Consider the following 14040-nt stretch of genomic DNA (forward strand, 5'->3'; position numbering starts at 1 on the left):
ATTGAACATATTCAAGTTGTGAATGATAAATTTTATATGTGAAATGCTATTAATAAGTTAGCATCACATTATATTAATGATTTATTAAAGTGTCCGCATTCATGCATTCATATTCATGCATTCATTCATAGTCGTGTGTTGGTGCGTCCATAATTGGTTGGAGCCCATGTATCCTTGCGGGGATTTAGAGAGTTCAGTTTTAGAGGTCTTCCCTTGGAAGCTATTGTTAGTATGTATACTAACGACTGTAGTGAGCTCGTGCTCGTGCTAGGAGAACCTTGAAGAGAGCTGATGCTCGTGCTCGTGCTAAGAAAACATTCGAAAGAACTTGTGTTGTCTCGGAACCGAAAATAAAGCACACTGCTATTCTCAAAAAGATTTTTAAAGCAAAAAAGGATGCATCACCCGGTGAGAAACCAAGGGCCATCAAAACGCATTTAAGAGACCTTCTTATTGTACCTGAGATGATTGGCAACATCCTTTAGTGTATAATGGAAAAGCCTTTAACCAAGTGGAAGTAAAACTCGAGATGATTGGTCACTATCTCGGCGAATTCTCCATTACATACAAGCCCATTAAACATGGAAGACCTGGTATCAGCGCTACTCACTCCTCCAGGTTCATTCCTCTCAAGTGACGTGCTTTGCACTTTTGTTTGTCTGTTGCATCTGTCATGTGCTCGTGCAAGGATCTTAAACTCTTCCGTTATCTCATAAGTTGAACTGGTTTTCTATCCTTCAATTTGTTACTTGATTCTACAGTCCCAATGACTAGGCTAGATGATGAAATGAATTTGATTTATGAATTTATAACTTTATATGATATTCACGTAACATAAGTTTTATAGTGAAAGGCTTATGTGATGGGGCTGAAATGTTGTGACTCATGTTGAACAAGACAATGTCTAAGTGTTATGCTTTATGGTGTATTTGCGAGCCTTTGTGTAGAGGGTGGATCATAGAATGAAGACCATTGTAATACAATTTATGTGGAAAGAATTAATGTCAATCTGAGTTAAGTTTTGCTGCCCAATAATGAATGTTAATCCTAGTCATTTATCCTGAAAACTTACTATCACTAAAAAGTTGAAACAAATGGAAAAAATGAATGTCAATCTGAGTTAAGTTTTGTTGCTACTTTGACTCAAAAAGAGTGCTTCTAGGAAGAATTTCTCTCAATTTTGTGACTCTGAGATTTCACAATTTTTTTTATCAGTTATAATCTAAAACAGTTATGTTCAAAGCAGAAGTTATTTGCATATGTAAGCCAAACACTTAATTGCATTAAAATTCAGTTATAATCTAAAACAGTTACGCTAAAATCAAAATTCAGTTTCAAGTTTCAGGTTTACTAATTAATTGCATTAAAATATCATTACATGCACCTTACCAAAATGTAAATAACATTAATGGTAATATTAAGAAAGAAATCTATAACTCAAAAATATCATAAATAGTGCATAAGCCAAACCACAAACTTCCCTTTTAAAATATTATACATAACATTTACAATATATTCACTTATGTAAGCCAAATAATTGTATTTCTTTTGGAATGTATGATTGCATTTATTTTGGAATGTATGATTGCAATTATTTTGGAATGTGTGATTGTAATTATTTTAGAATTTGTGATATTGTATATATACTATGTTTAAATGCTTTTATCAAAATTTGGAAAATAAATATGGTGTGACATGTTATATTCATGGTTATGTTGAACATATTCAAAGTATGAAAAATAAATATCATGGTTATGTTCAACATATTCAAAGTATGAAAAATAAATATTATGTGATATGTTGTTATAATGGTTGTGTTGAAGATACTCAAAGTATAAGGAAGAAATATAATGTGATACGTTGTTATAATGGTTGCATTGAACATATTCAAGTTGTGAATGATAAATGTTATATGTGAAACGCTATTAATAAGTTAGCATCACATTATATGAATGATTTATTAAAGTGTCCGCATTCATGCATTCATATTTATGCATTCATTCATAGTCGTGTGTTGGTGCGTCTATAATTGGTTGGAGCCCATGTATCCTTGCGGGGATTTAGAGTTCAGTTTCAGAGGTCTTCCCTTGGAAGCTATTGTTAGTGTGTATACTGACGAATGTAGTGAGCTCTTTGGTGCTCGTGCTAGGAGAACCTGAAGAGAGCTGATGCTCGTGCTAAGAAAGCATTCGAAAGAACTTGTGTTGTCTCGGAACCGAAAATAAAGCACACTGTTATTCTCAAAAAGATTTTTAAAGCAAAAAAGGATGCATCACCCGGTGAGAAACCAAGGGCCATCAAAACGCATTTAAGAGACCTTCTTATTGTACCTGAGATGATTGGAAACATCCTCTAGTGTATAATGGAAAAGCCTTTAACTAAGTGGAAGTCAAACTCGAGATGATTGGTCACTATCTCGGCGAATTCTCAATTACATACAACCCCATTAAACATGGAAGACCTGGTATCGGCGCTACTCACTCCTCCAGGTTCATTCCTCTCAAGTGACGTGCTTTGCAGTTTTGTTTGTCTGTTGCATCTGTCATGTGCTCGTGCAAGGATCTTAAACTCTTCTGTTATCTCATAAGTTGAACTGGTTTTCTATCCTTCAATTTGTTACTTGATTCTACAGTCCCAATGACTAGGCTAGATGATGAAATAAATTTGATTTATGAATTTATAACTTTATATGATATTCACGTAACATAAGTTTTATAGTGAAAGGCTTATGTGATGGGGCTGAAATGTTGTGACTCATGTTGAACAAGACAATGTCTAAGTGTTATGCTTTATGGTGTATTTGCGAGCCTTGGTGTAGAGGGTGGATCATAGAATGAAGACTATTGTAATGCAATTTATGTGGAAAGAATTAATGTCAATCTGAGTTAAGTTTTGCTGCCCAATAATGAATGTCAATCCTAGTCATTTATCCTGAAAACTTACTATCACTAAAAAGTTGAAACAAATGGAAAAAATGAATGTCAATCTGAGTTAAGTTTTGTTGCTACTTTGACTCAAAAAGAGTGCTTCTAGGAAGAATTTCTCTCAATTTTGTGACTATGAGATTTCACAATTTTTTTTATCAGTTATAATCTAAAATAGTTATGTTCAACGCATAAGTTATTTGCATATGTAAGCCAAAATCAACACCACCCACAAGGCATTTACAAGAAACCAATAAATAATCAGTTATGCTAAAATCAAAATTCAGTTTCAAGTTTCAGGTTTACTAATTAATTGCATTAAAATATCATTACATGCACCTTACCAAAATGTAAATAACATTAATGGTAATATTAAGAAAGAAATCTATAACTCAAAAATATCATAAATAGTGCATAAGCCAAACCACAAACTTCCCTTTTAAAATATTATACATAACATTTACAATATATTCACTTATGTAAGCCAAATAATCTTATGATTGTATTTCTTTTGGAATGTATGATTGCATTTATTTTGAAATGTGTGATTGTAATTATTTTAGAATTTGTGATATTGTATATATACTATGTTCAAATGTTTTTATCAAAATTTGGAAAATAAATATGGTGTGACGTGTTATATTCATGGTTATGTTGAACATATTCAAAGTATGAAAAACAAATATCATGGTTATGTTGAACATATTCAAAGTATGAAAAATAAATATTATGTGATATGTTGTTATAATGGTTGTGTTGAACATACTCAAAGTATAAGGAATAAATATAATGTGATACGTTGTTATAATGGTTGTATTGAACATATTCAAGTTGTGAATGATAAATGTTATTTGTGAAATGCCATTAATAAGTTAGCATCACATTATATTAATGATTTATTAAAGTGTCTGCATTCATGCATTCATATTCATGCATTCATTTATATTCGTGTGGTGGTTCGTCCATAATTGGTTGGAGGCGGGAATTTAGAGTTAGTGGTGTTGCTTGGAAGGATCCACAAAAGCCTTTACGTGGAAGGCGATATTCCGAAATCATTACATTGACATATAGATTAAGTCGTCTGTTTGAGTATGCATTGAATTAAGTGTGATTAATGTTTTATAAAGATAAATGGTGCATTGTATCTCATGATAATCGGTTGAAATAATGTTATTAACGATGTATATATTATACTGTAAAATCTGTATACATTTGTTCGTTTGGATGAGACAATGTTAATAATGAATGAGAATGTTAATAGACGCCAAGGAACAAAAATGGTAAGAGATAACAGACGATGATGTGGAGGATGATGATTGGTCAAAATTAAGAAATGAGAGACAAATGATCACATTCTTTTAATGACATTTTGTTCTACATTCCTCCTACAAAACCAATACACAAATTAGTTTCTCAACCTACAAAAATATGCGAACCACCTGACATCAAATCTCTCAATTTTTATTTTTGATTTTCATGATAGCCAAAAAGATGTATTTTCAATTTGAACCCACAATTTATTGTTTTTCTATGTGAGTTTTGCTGCTAAATTATCTTGAACAAAAAAAAGAAATGCAAACAATTATATATATTCCACAAAAAATTTGAGAAAAAAATATAATATAATTATAAAGTTAAATAAATTATTTTTAGATCGTTGTTAGAATAATATTTGAATAAATTAAAATTACAATAATATCTATAATTAAACGGATTTCTTGTTAATTATTTTAATTTTTAAAATATATTTTTAGTTTATTTAACCTTTAAATATGTATATTTTTCTTTAGTTAATTTTATAATTTTATCTATAAAATTATTAACAGAGCAAAACCTATAATAATAATAATTATTTTTAATTTGTGACATTTACAACAACAAAAAAACGTGATAAAGCATGATCTCTATATAGAGAACAAAATTCCAATTCCAATTCCAATTCCCTATCCCTAGCCTCTCATTCTCCACCGTAATCGCATTACGCAATGATGAGTTGATTGGCCGCACCCGCACACACGTCAAAGACAGTATTACAAGCAGTATAGTTTCTCATATTATAGACATATGGGGACCACATATCGGTTATAAAATAAAATTAGTTTTATTTTTAAATGAGTAAGACATTCTTACAATAGTATTTTGAATAAATTAAAATTACATTAGTATATATAATTAAACAATTCTTTTATTACTATTTTAATTTTTTAAATAAATTTCTCATTATTTTGTTTAACTTTTAAATATATATTTTGAAATTTAATATAACATTTTAGAGAATCTAACTTTATATGATATTTTTAAGTTACATAAAATATTAACAAATTTGAAACACAAAATATGAAATTTAATATGATAATATAAAAATAGTTTAGTTACATTTACTTCAATATATTGGCTCGATATGCTGAAAATTTGTTTTGCTGGTATATTTACAGAGCCAAGTTCCACTATAAAAGGAGCCATTTTACTCTCTTCGTTATTATTCCAGTTTTTTCAAAGTAAAAGAAAGGTGAAACTTTAGATTTTTGTAAAGTAGTAATGTGGTTTTGCATTTGTTTTCATTTTTGTGTTGAATGCTTTATCATCAATGTGATTCTGTATTTTTTTTGTTAATCACGGTTAAAGTGAAGAACATGAATCACAAATAAGTATTCCTCATAAAAAAAGAAAAAAAAAAGGAACGTCTTCCATGCGATATAGCAAAAAGAATTTAAGATAGAAAATGAAGGAATTCAATAAGGAGTTGGTAATTCATCTCATCAAGTGTAGTGCAATTGGAGTAAAAAGACAGCTGCGTGAGAATTTAATCACGACACTCATATCGATAAAGGCATCACTCCAATTATTTATTTATACGTATGATTGTATTCCTTTTGGAATGTATGATTGTATTTGTTTTGGAATGTGTCATTGTAATTATTTTAGAATTTGTGATATTGTATATATACTATGTTGAAATGCTTTTATCAAAATTTGGAAAATAAATATGGTGTGACATGTTATATTCATGGGTATGTTGAACATATTCAAAGTATGAAAAGTAAATATCATGGTTATGTTGAACATATTCAAAGTATGAAAAATAAATATTATGTGATATGTTGTTATAATGGTTGTGTTGAACATACTCAAAGTATAAGGAATAAATATAATGTAATACGTTGTTATAATGGTTGTATTGAACATATTCAAGTTGTGAATGATAAATGTTATATGTGAAATGCCATTAATAAGTTAACATCACATTATATTAATGATTTATTAAAGTGTCCGCATTCATGCATTCATATTCATGCATTCATTCATAGTCGTGTGGTGGTGCGTCCATAATTGGTTGGAGGCCACGTATGTGATTTAGAGTTAGTGGTGTTGCTTGGAAGGATCCACGAAAGCCCTTGCGGGAGAGACGATATTCCAGAATCATTACATTGAAATTATTTTGAGATGTGTGATTGTAATTATTTTAAAGGAAAATTAATCCTTAAAATCCCTTCTCATATGGCTCGTCCAATTTTGTGGTTCACAATAATAAAGGAAACATTCATCATACCAAAAAATAACTTGATTTCAGGGTAACCTACAACACATAAAAGAATATGTGAAAAAAAAACTAATAACGGGCTCTAAAATCAGAAAGAAAGAAACATAATAATAATAATAATAATAATAATAATAATAATAATAATAATAATAATAATAATAATAATAATAATAATAATAATAATAATAATAATAATAATAACAATGGCAAATAAATTATTTGTTTGTTTTTGAAAAACTCAAAATTTAACTTGAAAAAATGTTTTTCTAAAAACTAATATTTTTGAAAAATTCAAATTTTGACAAATTCCAAATAATTTTTGTTTTAAAAGATTTAAATTTTGAGTTTTCAACTTTTTATCTCTCAAAAATTAGTATATTTAAAAAAAAAAATTTGACTTTTGATTCAGTTTTTAATTTTTCAAAAATCTAAAAATTGAGAATTTCAAACAATTTTAAAAAATAAGAACTTTAATTGATTTTGTAGGGTAGAAGGTGTAACTTAAAGACATAAGAGAAAATCTTGACAGTTCTTCACTATTTGGAAGTTATCTGAAAAATTAACCTCCTTCCCCTCAAATTATTTTTATTTATTAAAATAAAAAAGTATTTCATTAAAATTATCTGAAGTTTCATACTCAAAAATTTGATTTTGTTTGAATAGTAATGAGTTCTGAAAAATTTGAATTTGTTGGAATTTTGATAGATTGACCTTAGTTTTATCATAATAAAAATATATTTTTGAAAAATTCTAAATTTTGAGTATGTTAAATATAAACGCGTTTGAATAAATTCAAAGTTTAAATCTTATTAAAAAAAATTAATAATATATAATAATATAGTCTTAAATCTATATAGATCTAAATTTGTTTCGGTAAATAAGTTTGAATTTTCAATTTTCTCGTAAGAGGTGATAGTTTTTAGAACTATTATTTTTTAAAAATGCCATGAACAAACTTGAAATTTAAGGAATTTATTAATTTATAGGATGTAAGAGGTACAAGTTGGGGGTATAGTGTAGAATTTTCCCATTATCTTGATCCAGTTCAGGCCTTCTTTGCAGTTTGTTAGACTTTGGGCTTTGTCCCTTAATCCATTTCGTTTTCGACCTAAAAACAAAAAGAAAAGAAAAAACGAAGGTTAGAAGTGAAAAAAAAAAACAAATTTTCTAAAAAAAAATAAAGGAAAAGACTCGCCGAAACATAAACCCTGCATTGAACGCATTACGCATAAACCTCAAAGCAACCGCAACAATGGTGAAGGCCTACCTCCGATACGAACCGGCGGCGTCTTTCGGCGTAATAGCATCAGTTGATTCCAACGTTACATACGACAGCAGCGGCAAACACCTACTCTCTCCGGCTCTCGAGAAAATCGGCGTTTGGAACGTGCGGCAAGGCATCTGCACTAAAACCCTAACTCCTACCGTTCCTTGTCGCGGTCCTTCTCTCGCCGTCACTTCCATCGCTGCCTCTCCTTCTGTATTGGTAATAACTAATGAATCTCTATTGTGCGCGCGTGAGTTAAGCAAAGTGTATATTGAATTATTAGAGAATTATAGTTGTTTCCTGAAGAAGTACAATAATGCTTAAAACTAGTATAACTAACTAATTAGTCTAATTAACAACTGACTAGTTTAACTAATTAGTTTGTCTAACTAACTATTGTGACTAACATTATATTTGATTGCGGATTTTGTTTGTTATTGTAGGTTGCTGGTGGTTACGGTGATGGTAGCATAAGGATTTGGGATTGTGAAAAAGGAAGTTGTGAGACTACTTTGAATGGACACAAAGGAGCTGTAACTGCTCTTCGTTATAACAAGGCTGGTTCTTTACTTGCTTCTGGTAGTAAAGATAATGATGTTATTTTGTGGGATGTTGTTGGAGAGACTGGACTCTTTCGCCTTCGCGGTCATCGCGATCAGGTTTTTGTAATTTTTGTATTTCAATCTATATTTGCTTTGTGTCATTTGCAATTTTGAATGAATTTGTCCAATGGTCTGTTTGATATAGGTTAAGAGTCTGTTTGTTACCCATGCTAAATGAAATGATTTTGGTAATCAATAATATATTTTTCAGAGATTTTTAAGAAAAAGTAGAGTTTACAGAAAAAAAAACTTTAACAAAAGCACCCAAATTGCTGTGTTTGTCCATTGCATGAAAATAACTTTTTGTAAAAAATCAGATATAAAAAATGATCTTTTTAAGAAGACGCCGAAAACAACTTCTCTTTTGAAACAATTTTTAGATTATTTGCAGATTATCATTTTCTGAAAAAGCCATAACAAACCGATAAAAACTTTAAAAAGTGATTAATTTTTTTTAAAAAGTGATTTTTTTTACAGAAAAAGCTCAAACAAACAGACTCTAAAATTAAAATTAAAGTGATTTTGATATAGAGATTATTTAGACAAGTTCTTTGTTCATTTGTGGCAGGTGACTGATGTTATTTTTGTGGGTTCCGGTAAAAAACTAGTTAGTTCTTCTAAAGACAAGTTTTTGAGAGTTTGGGATATTGATACCCAGCACTGTATGCAAATTGTTGGGGGACATCATAGTGAAATATGGACATTGGATGTTGATCCCAGTGAAAGGTATTTGGTAACCGGTTCTGCGGATAAGGAGCTCCGTTTTTATGCAATCAAGCAAGATTCTGTGGATGGGGAGTCTGTAAATAATGGGGGAGATTCTTCCATTCAAAATAAGTGGGAAGTTTTGACGCATTTTGGTGAGATTCAACGGCAGAGCAAAGATAGAGTTGCTACTGTCCAGTTCAACAAGTCTGGGAATCTGCTAGCTTGTCATGTTGCGGGAAAGATGGTAGAAATATTCCGTGTTTTGGATGATGCCGAAGCAAAGCGTAAAGCAAAGCGCAGGGTTAACCGCAAAAAAGAGAAGAAACACGGCAAAGAGGATACAGAGGGAACGGAAAATGGAGATGGGAGTAATGAGAATAAAGGAGATAATTCTACTGTGATTGATGGACCCATAGAAATAAGTAAAATGACAGTTACTGTGACTGATGTTTTTAAACTGTTGCATACTATTAGAGCTAGCAAAAAGATATGCTCCATTTCTTTCTGTCCAACCACTCCAAAGAATTCACTAGCAAGTTTAGCATTATCCTTAAACAATAATCTAATTGAGTTTTACTCCATTGAAAGTGGTGAAACCAAAAAAACACTTGCCATTGATCTACAAGGGCATCGTTCTGATGTTAGAAGTGTCACACTTAGTTCAGACAACACTTTTTTGTTGTCAACCAGTCACAATGCAGTAAAGATTTGGAACCCAACCACTGGTTCTTGCCTAAGGACTATTGATTCTGGATATGGACTGTGCAGTTTAATTCTCCCGACTAACAAGTATGGACTTGTCGGAACTAAAGATGGAACCTTAGAAATTATTGACATTGGAAGTGGTACTCGTGCTGAAGTAATTGAAGCTCATGGTGGCTCTCTCCGGACAATTGCTGCCCTGCCAGATAAACATGGCTTTGTCACAGGAAGTGCAGATCATGATGTAAAGTTTTGGGAGTACCAGACTAAGCAGAAACCTGGTCAAGTGTGTTCTTCAACTCATTCCCCTTTTTTAAGAAGTATTTTATTTTATTTTTTTATAAGGGAATTCAACAACTTACCTTTTTTCTTCATATACTGCTCTTATAAGACCTTTTGTTTATAGTATTTCATTGATACACTCTTCGGCCATAGTTTTTCTGTTATATATTTGATCCCTAGAACTAGAATTGGTATTTAAATAACAATAAAAATACTCTTCACTATTTGGGGGTGGGAAGTGGGATTTATCCCCCTCCCCCTTATCCAATTCTCTCCTGCTTTATTTACATATCCTATAAGTCATTCTTATTCAACTGAAAATTTGTTTATTTTAGTAACACTAGTTGTTCTGTTTCAGGCTACCAAGCAACTCACTGTGTCAAATGTCCGGACTATGAGAATGAATGATGATGTTCTTGTGGTTGCAATTAGCCCTGATGCCAAATATATTGCTGTTGCCCTGTTGGATAGTACTGTAAAGGTCAGATTTACTACTCTATTTTGTTTGCCTTGTGTGTTTGTGTAAGTGTGGGTTCATAATTACTTGTCTTTGGTTTCCAAAATTTTCTTCATAATTTTCAATTTGCTTATTGTCGTTTTTATTGCCACCTGTCAACCTCAAGATGCATTATCTCAATGCATAAATAATTTACCATATCTTGGGCAAATTGGGAACTTGAGCATTATTTCTACGTTGTAAAGTTGTTCATTTGATATAGAAGACAATGAAGTTATACATCTTTTTATGATCCAATCATAAAATTTTAATTATTGGATCCTTTGAATCTGCTTACCCATGATATATGACAGCAGAATGGATTGTATTAAATACATAGGATTCGGTTTTTAAGTTTTTTCGAGTGAAACTTGGGTTGAAATTAACTAGATTTTGATTTCTTGTAGCTTACTTGGATGTTGTTTGGGGATTATAATAAGTGATGCATGATCAATTGACTGCTTTGGTTTAGCTTCCAGCTTATAACAGCTCAAATAAAATAAGTTTATAGTTCTTCACTTACGCAAATTCCTTTATAAATGTATAGAAATAGATGTTTATGGAGAAGTTAAATGAGAGATTTTTTTTTAAAAAAAAATAGTAGCAGAGTCGAGTTTAGATTTATATGAGAAATTGCTATTTGAAAAATTAGTGATACAACATTCTTTAAATATTTATTTCTCCATAGGTGCTTCCTGAGAAGTGCATTCAAATCAGCTCATTTTTTTCTCATTACTCTGCATGTATTAGAAAATGCAAAATTCAATGTCTGGTGGACGTCTATATGTGCCCTATTGAATTGAATGCCTACTACTGTCCGCACTATGAGCTTGTTTGTGGTGCTGACACTTATATTCTTCCATTATTTTTTCTTGTATTATTTCAAGAATTTTTTATGCGTTGTTCATTTTTCAGATTCACTTTGTAGACACTTTCAAATTCTTCCTTTCATTGTATGGCCACAAGCTGCCTGTTCTGTGTATGGATATCTCATCAGATGGAGATTTAATTGTGACTGGCTCCGCTGATAAAAATATAAAGATCTGGGGTTTGGATTTTGGTGACTGTCATAAATCCATTTTTGCGCATGGTGACAGGTGCTACATAATTCTGCCATGATAATTATTTTTCTTTCTTTTTTATCTCTTCTATTCATTGAAGAGAATGTACGAAGCTGTATTTGAAGTATCTTATACAATGTATATGTCAGTGTCATGGCAGTGCAATTTGTTCCCAAGACGCACTATGTGTTCAGTGTTGGAAAAGATCGCCTAGTAAAATATTGGGATGCTGATAAATTTGAGCTGCTGTTAACTCTTGAAGGACATCATGCAGATATTTGGTGTCTTGCAGTCAGTAATCGTGGTGATTTTTTTGTCACTGGATCTCATGATCGCTCAATCCGCCGCTGGGATCGTACTGAGGAGCAGTTTTTCATTGAGGTAATACCTAACTTGTAGGTCATGGAGTGACACTTCTTTAATGCAGGACATAGGGACTTTGCCTCTAATAATGACAAATGTGAATGAGTGCCCTTAGGATATTGGTAACAAAAAATTGGAATTGGAATGTTTTTATTGAAAAATATAGCCCGTTGATTAATGTATTAAATGTATTGAAATTGGTACGCTTCTGATAGAAAATGTGCTCTTGTTGGTAAAAAAATTATTCCACTAGAACATGATAGACCATTTTAATTGCAGGAAGAAAAGGAGAAGAGGTTGGAGGAAATGTTTGATGCTGATCTTGACAATGCATTTGAAAACAAGTATGTACCGAAGGAAGAAATACCAGAGGAGGGAGCTGTGGCCGTAGCTGGGAAAAAAACCCAGGAAACCCTTACTGCTACTGACTTAATTATTGAGAGAATAGACATTGCAGAAGTTGAGAAAAAGCGCCTTGCTGAACATCAGGTTATACTTGTTCTCTCATAGGACTTCTGTTTTCTAAATCGATGATTTATCTAATAAGTAATCTACAGGTTATAATTACTCTTCTGTCGGAGTGCCTGTTTAATAGAGAACAAATCTGACATAAGAGGCTGCATTAGTGATTCTTTCCAAAATATGGATATCGATTTGGTTGACAGCAGACTGTCTTATATCTTGTTTTGTAATGTCTAATGTTGCTGTAAATGTTTTGATTTTTCATTTTAGGAGGAGGAGAAAAACAATAAAAACGCTGTTTTCCAGCCAAATATTCTCATGAATGGCCGTTCACCTTCTGATTATGTTCTAAGTGCATTTTCAGATGTTCAATCGAATGATTTGGAGCAAACCTTATTGGTATGTTTGGATTTACATTTTAATTCATTGTTCTCTATTCTCTAGCAGAAATACAAGGCATATCGAACTACTTTCTTTGGCTCAGTCTACTCTCAGTCTATTTTTTTTTTTGTATAACAAGTTTGGATATCTATCTAAAGAATAAATATTTCTTCACATTTTATGGTTAATGGTTTATTACAAGAAGAGCATCAGTGCACCTTGCGTTAGTCCAATGGCTAGAGGTTTCAGTGTCCATTACACTCTTGCCCAAATTTAGAAAACAGAAGCAGTCCTTGTTGTAGTTTTAGTTATTTTTTCTTCTACTTTTTAAAAAGTTTATAAACAAGATTGTTAACATCAAGTTTAACTTGACATCTTTATGCAGGCTTTACCGTTTTCAGATGCTTTGAAGCTTTTGTCATACTTGAAGGAATGGACATCATATTCTGATAAGGTTACTCATCCTTTAGAAACTTCACTGTTCTTCAAAATGTTGTGTATTTGTGTATTTCTCCTGTTCCATATTTTACTGCTTGGTGGCATGCCAAAATCTTATCTGCTTTGTCTGTGTATTCATTCTCTTAATAAAATTTATCTTATTAAAAAAAAATTATGTATTTGTGTTTGTTTTTAGTGTAGTAGTGTATGTTGTATTTGACCGGTTGTTAATAACTTAATCTCTTCTAAGCTCCTTCTCTTTCACCTGTAATTACATGTCCTTCCTATCCCAATTAGCATGTAATCGTGACAAGACTAGACAAGCAAGATCTTTTCATATCAGACAAAAATAATAATATTAAACAAATTTATGAAAATTTGCCTAAAGTCTTACAATACTTTTTGCAAGCTGAGTATTTATCTATTCTTGATAATTGCAGGTTGAGCTTGTTTGCCGGATAGGTACACTGCTGTTGCAGACACATTATAATCAGCTGCTTGCCACACCAGCTGCCAGACCTGTCTTAACTGCTTTCAGTGACATTTTTTATGAACGGGTCAAGGTAAAGCACTGTTTAACCATGGTTGAGTCGTTGAACCATGAATCACTTTTACTGATTTAATTTTGGTCTAGTTTTAGCATTGTTGGACATTAAATCTTTGTTACCAGAAAGCAAGTTTTAAATTTAAAAGACGTGTTTGATATTGTTATTTTAAAATCTTAGTTGCCTATTTGCCTTGGATTGCTTAATAAATAATTTAGATATAACATGTCTGTGATTGTTTCAATAGAGAAATTGTATAATAATTATG

The 14040-nt window shown here is 31.4% G+C and overlaps 1 protein-coding gene across 1 annotated transcript in view; it reads left to right on the top strand.

The window, feature by feature from the left end:
* The first annotated feature begins 7614 nt into the window (after positions 1–7614).
* LOC101509269 (uncharacterized) overlaps positions 7615–14040 on the top strand; it is an 8364-nt gene continuing 1938 nt past the window's right edge. Inside the window, exons 1-10 of the mRNA XM_073366131.1 lie at positions 7615–7951; positions 8176–8391; positions 8903–10030; positions 10385–10507; positions 11438–11619; positions 11733–11964; positions 12226–12435; positions 12679–12807; positions 13175–13243; positions 13668–13790. Coding sequence (XP_073222232.1) covers positions 7718–7951; positions 8176–8391; positions 8903–10030; positions 10385–10507; positions 11438–11619; positions 11733–11964; positions 12226–12435; positions 12679–12807; positions 13175–13243; positions 13668–13790 — 2646 coding nt within the window. The 5' untranslated portion in view covers positions 7615–7717. The remainder of the gene's footprint in view (positions 7952–8175; positions 8392–8902; positions 10031–10384; positions 10508–11437; positions 11620–11732; positions 11965–12225; positions 12436–12678; positions 12808–13174; positions 13244–13667; positions 13791–14040) is intronic.

The sequence above is a fragment of the Cicer arietinum genome, chromosome 3 (assembly GCF_000331145.2).
Source record: "Cicer arietinum cultivar CDC Frontier isolate Library 1 chromosome 3, Cicar.CDCFrontier_v2.0, whole genome shotgun sequence".
Lineage (NCBI taxonomy): Eukaryota > Viridiplantae > Streptophyta > Magnoliopsida > Fabales > Fabaceae > Cicer > Cicer arietinum.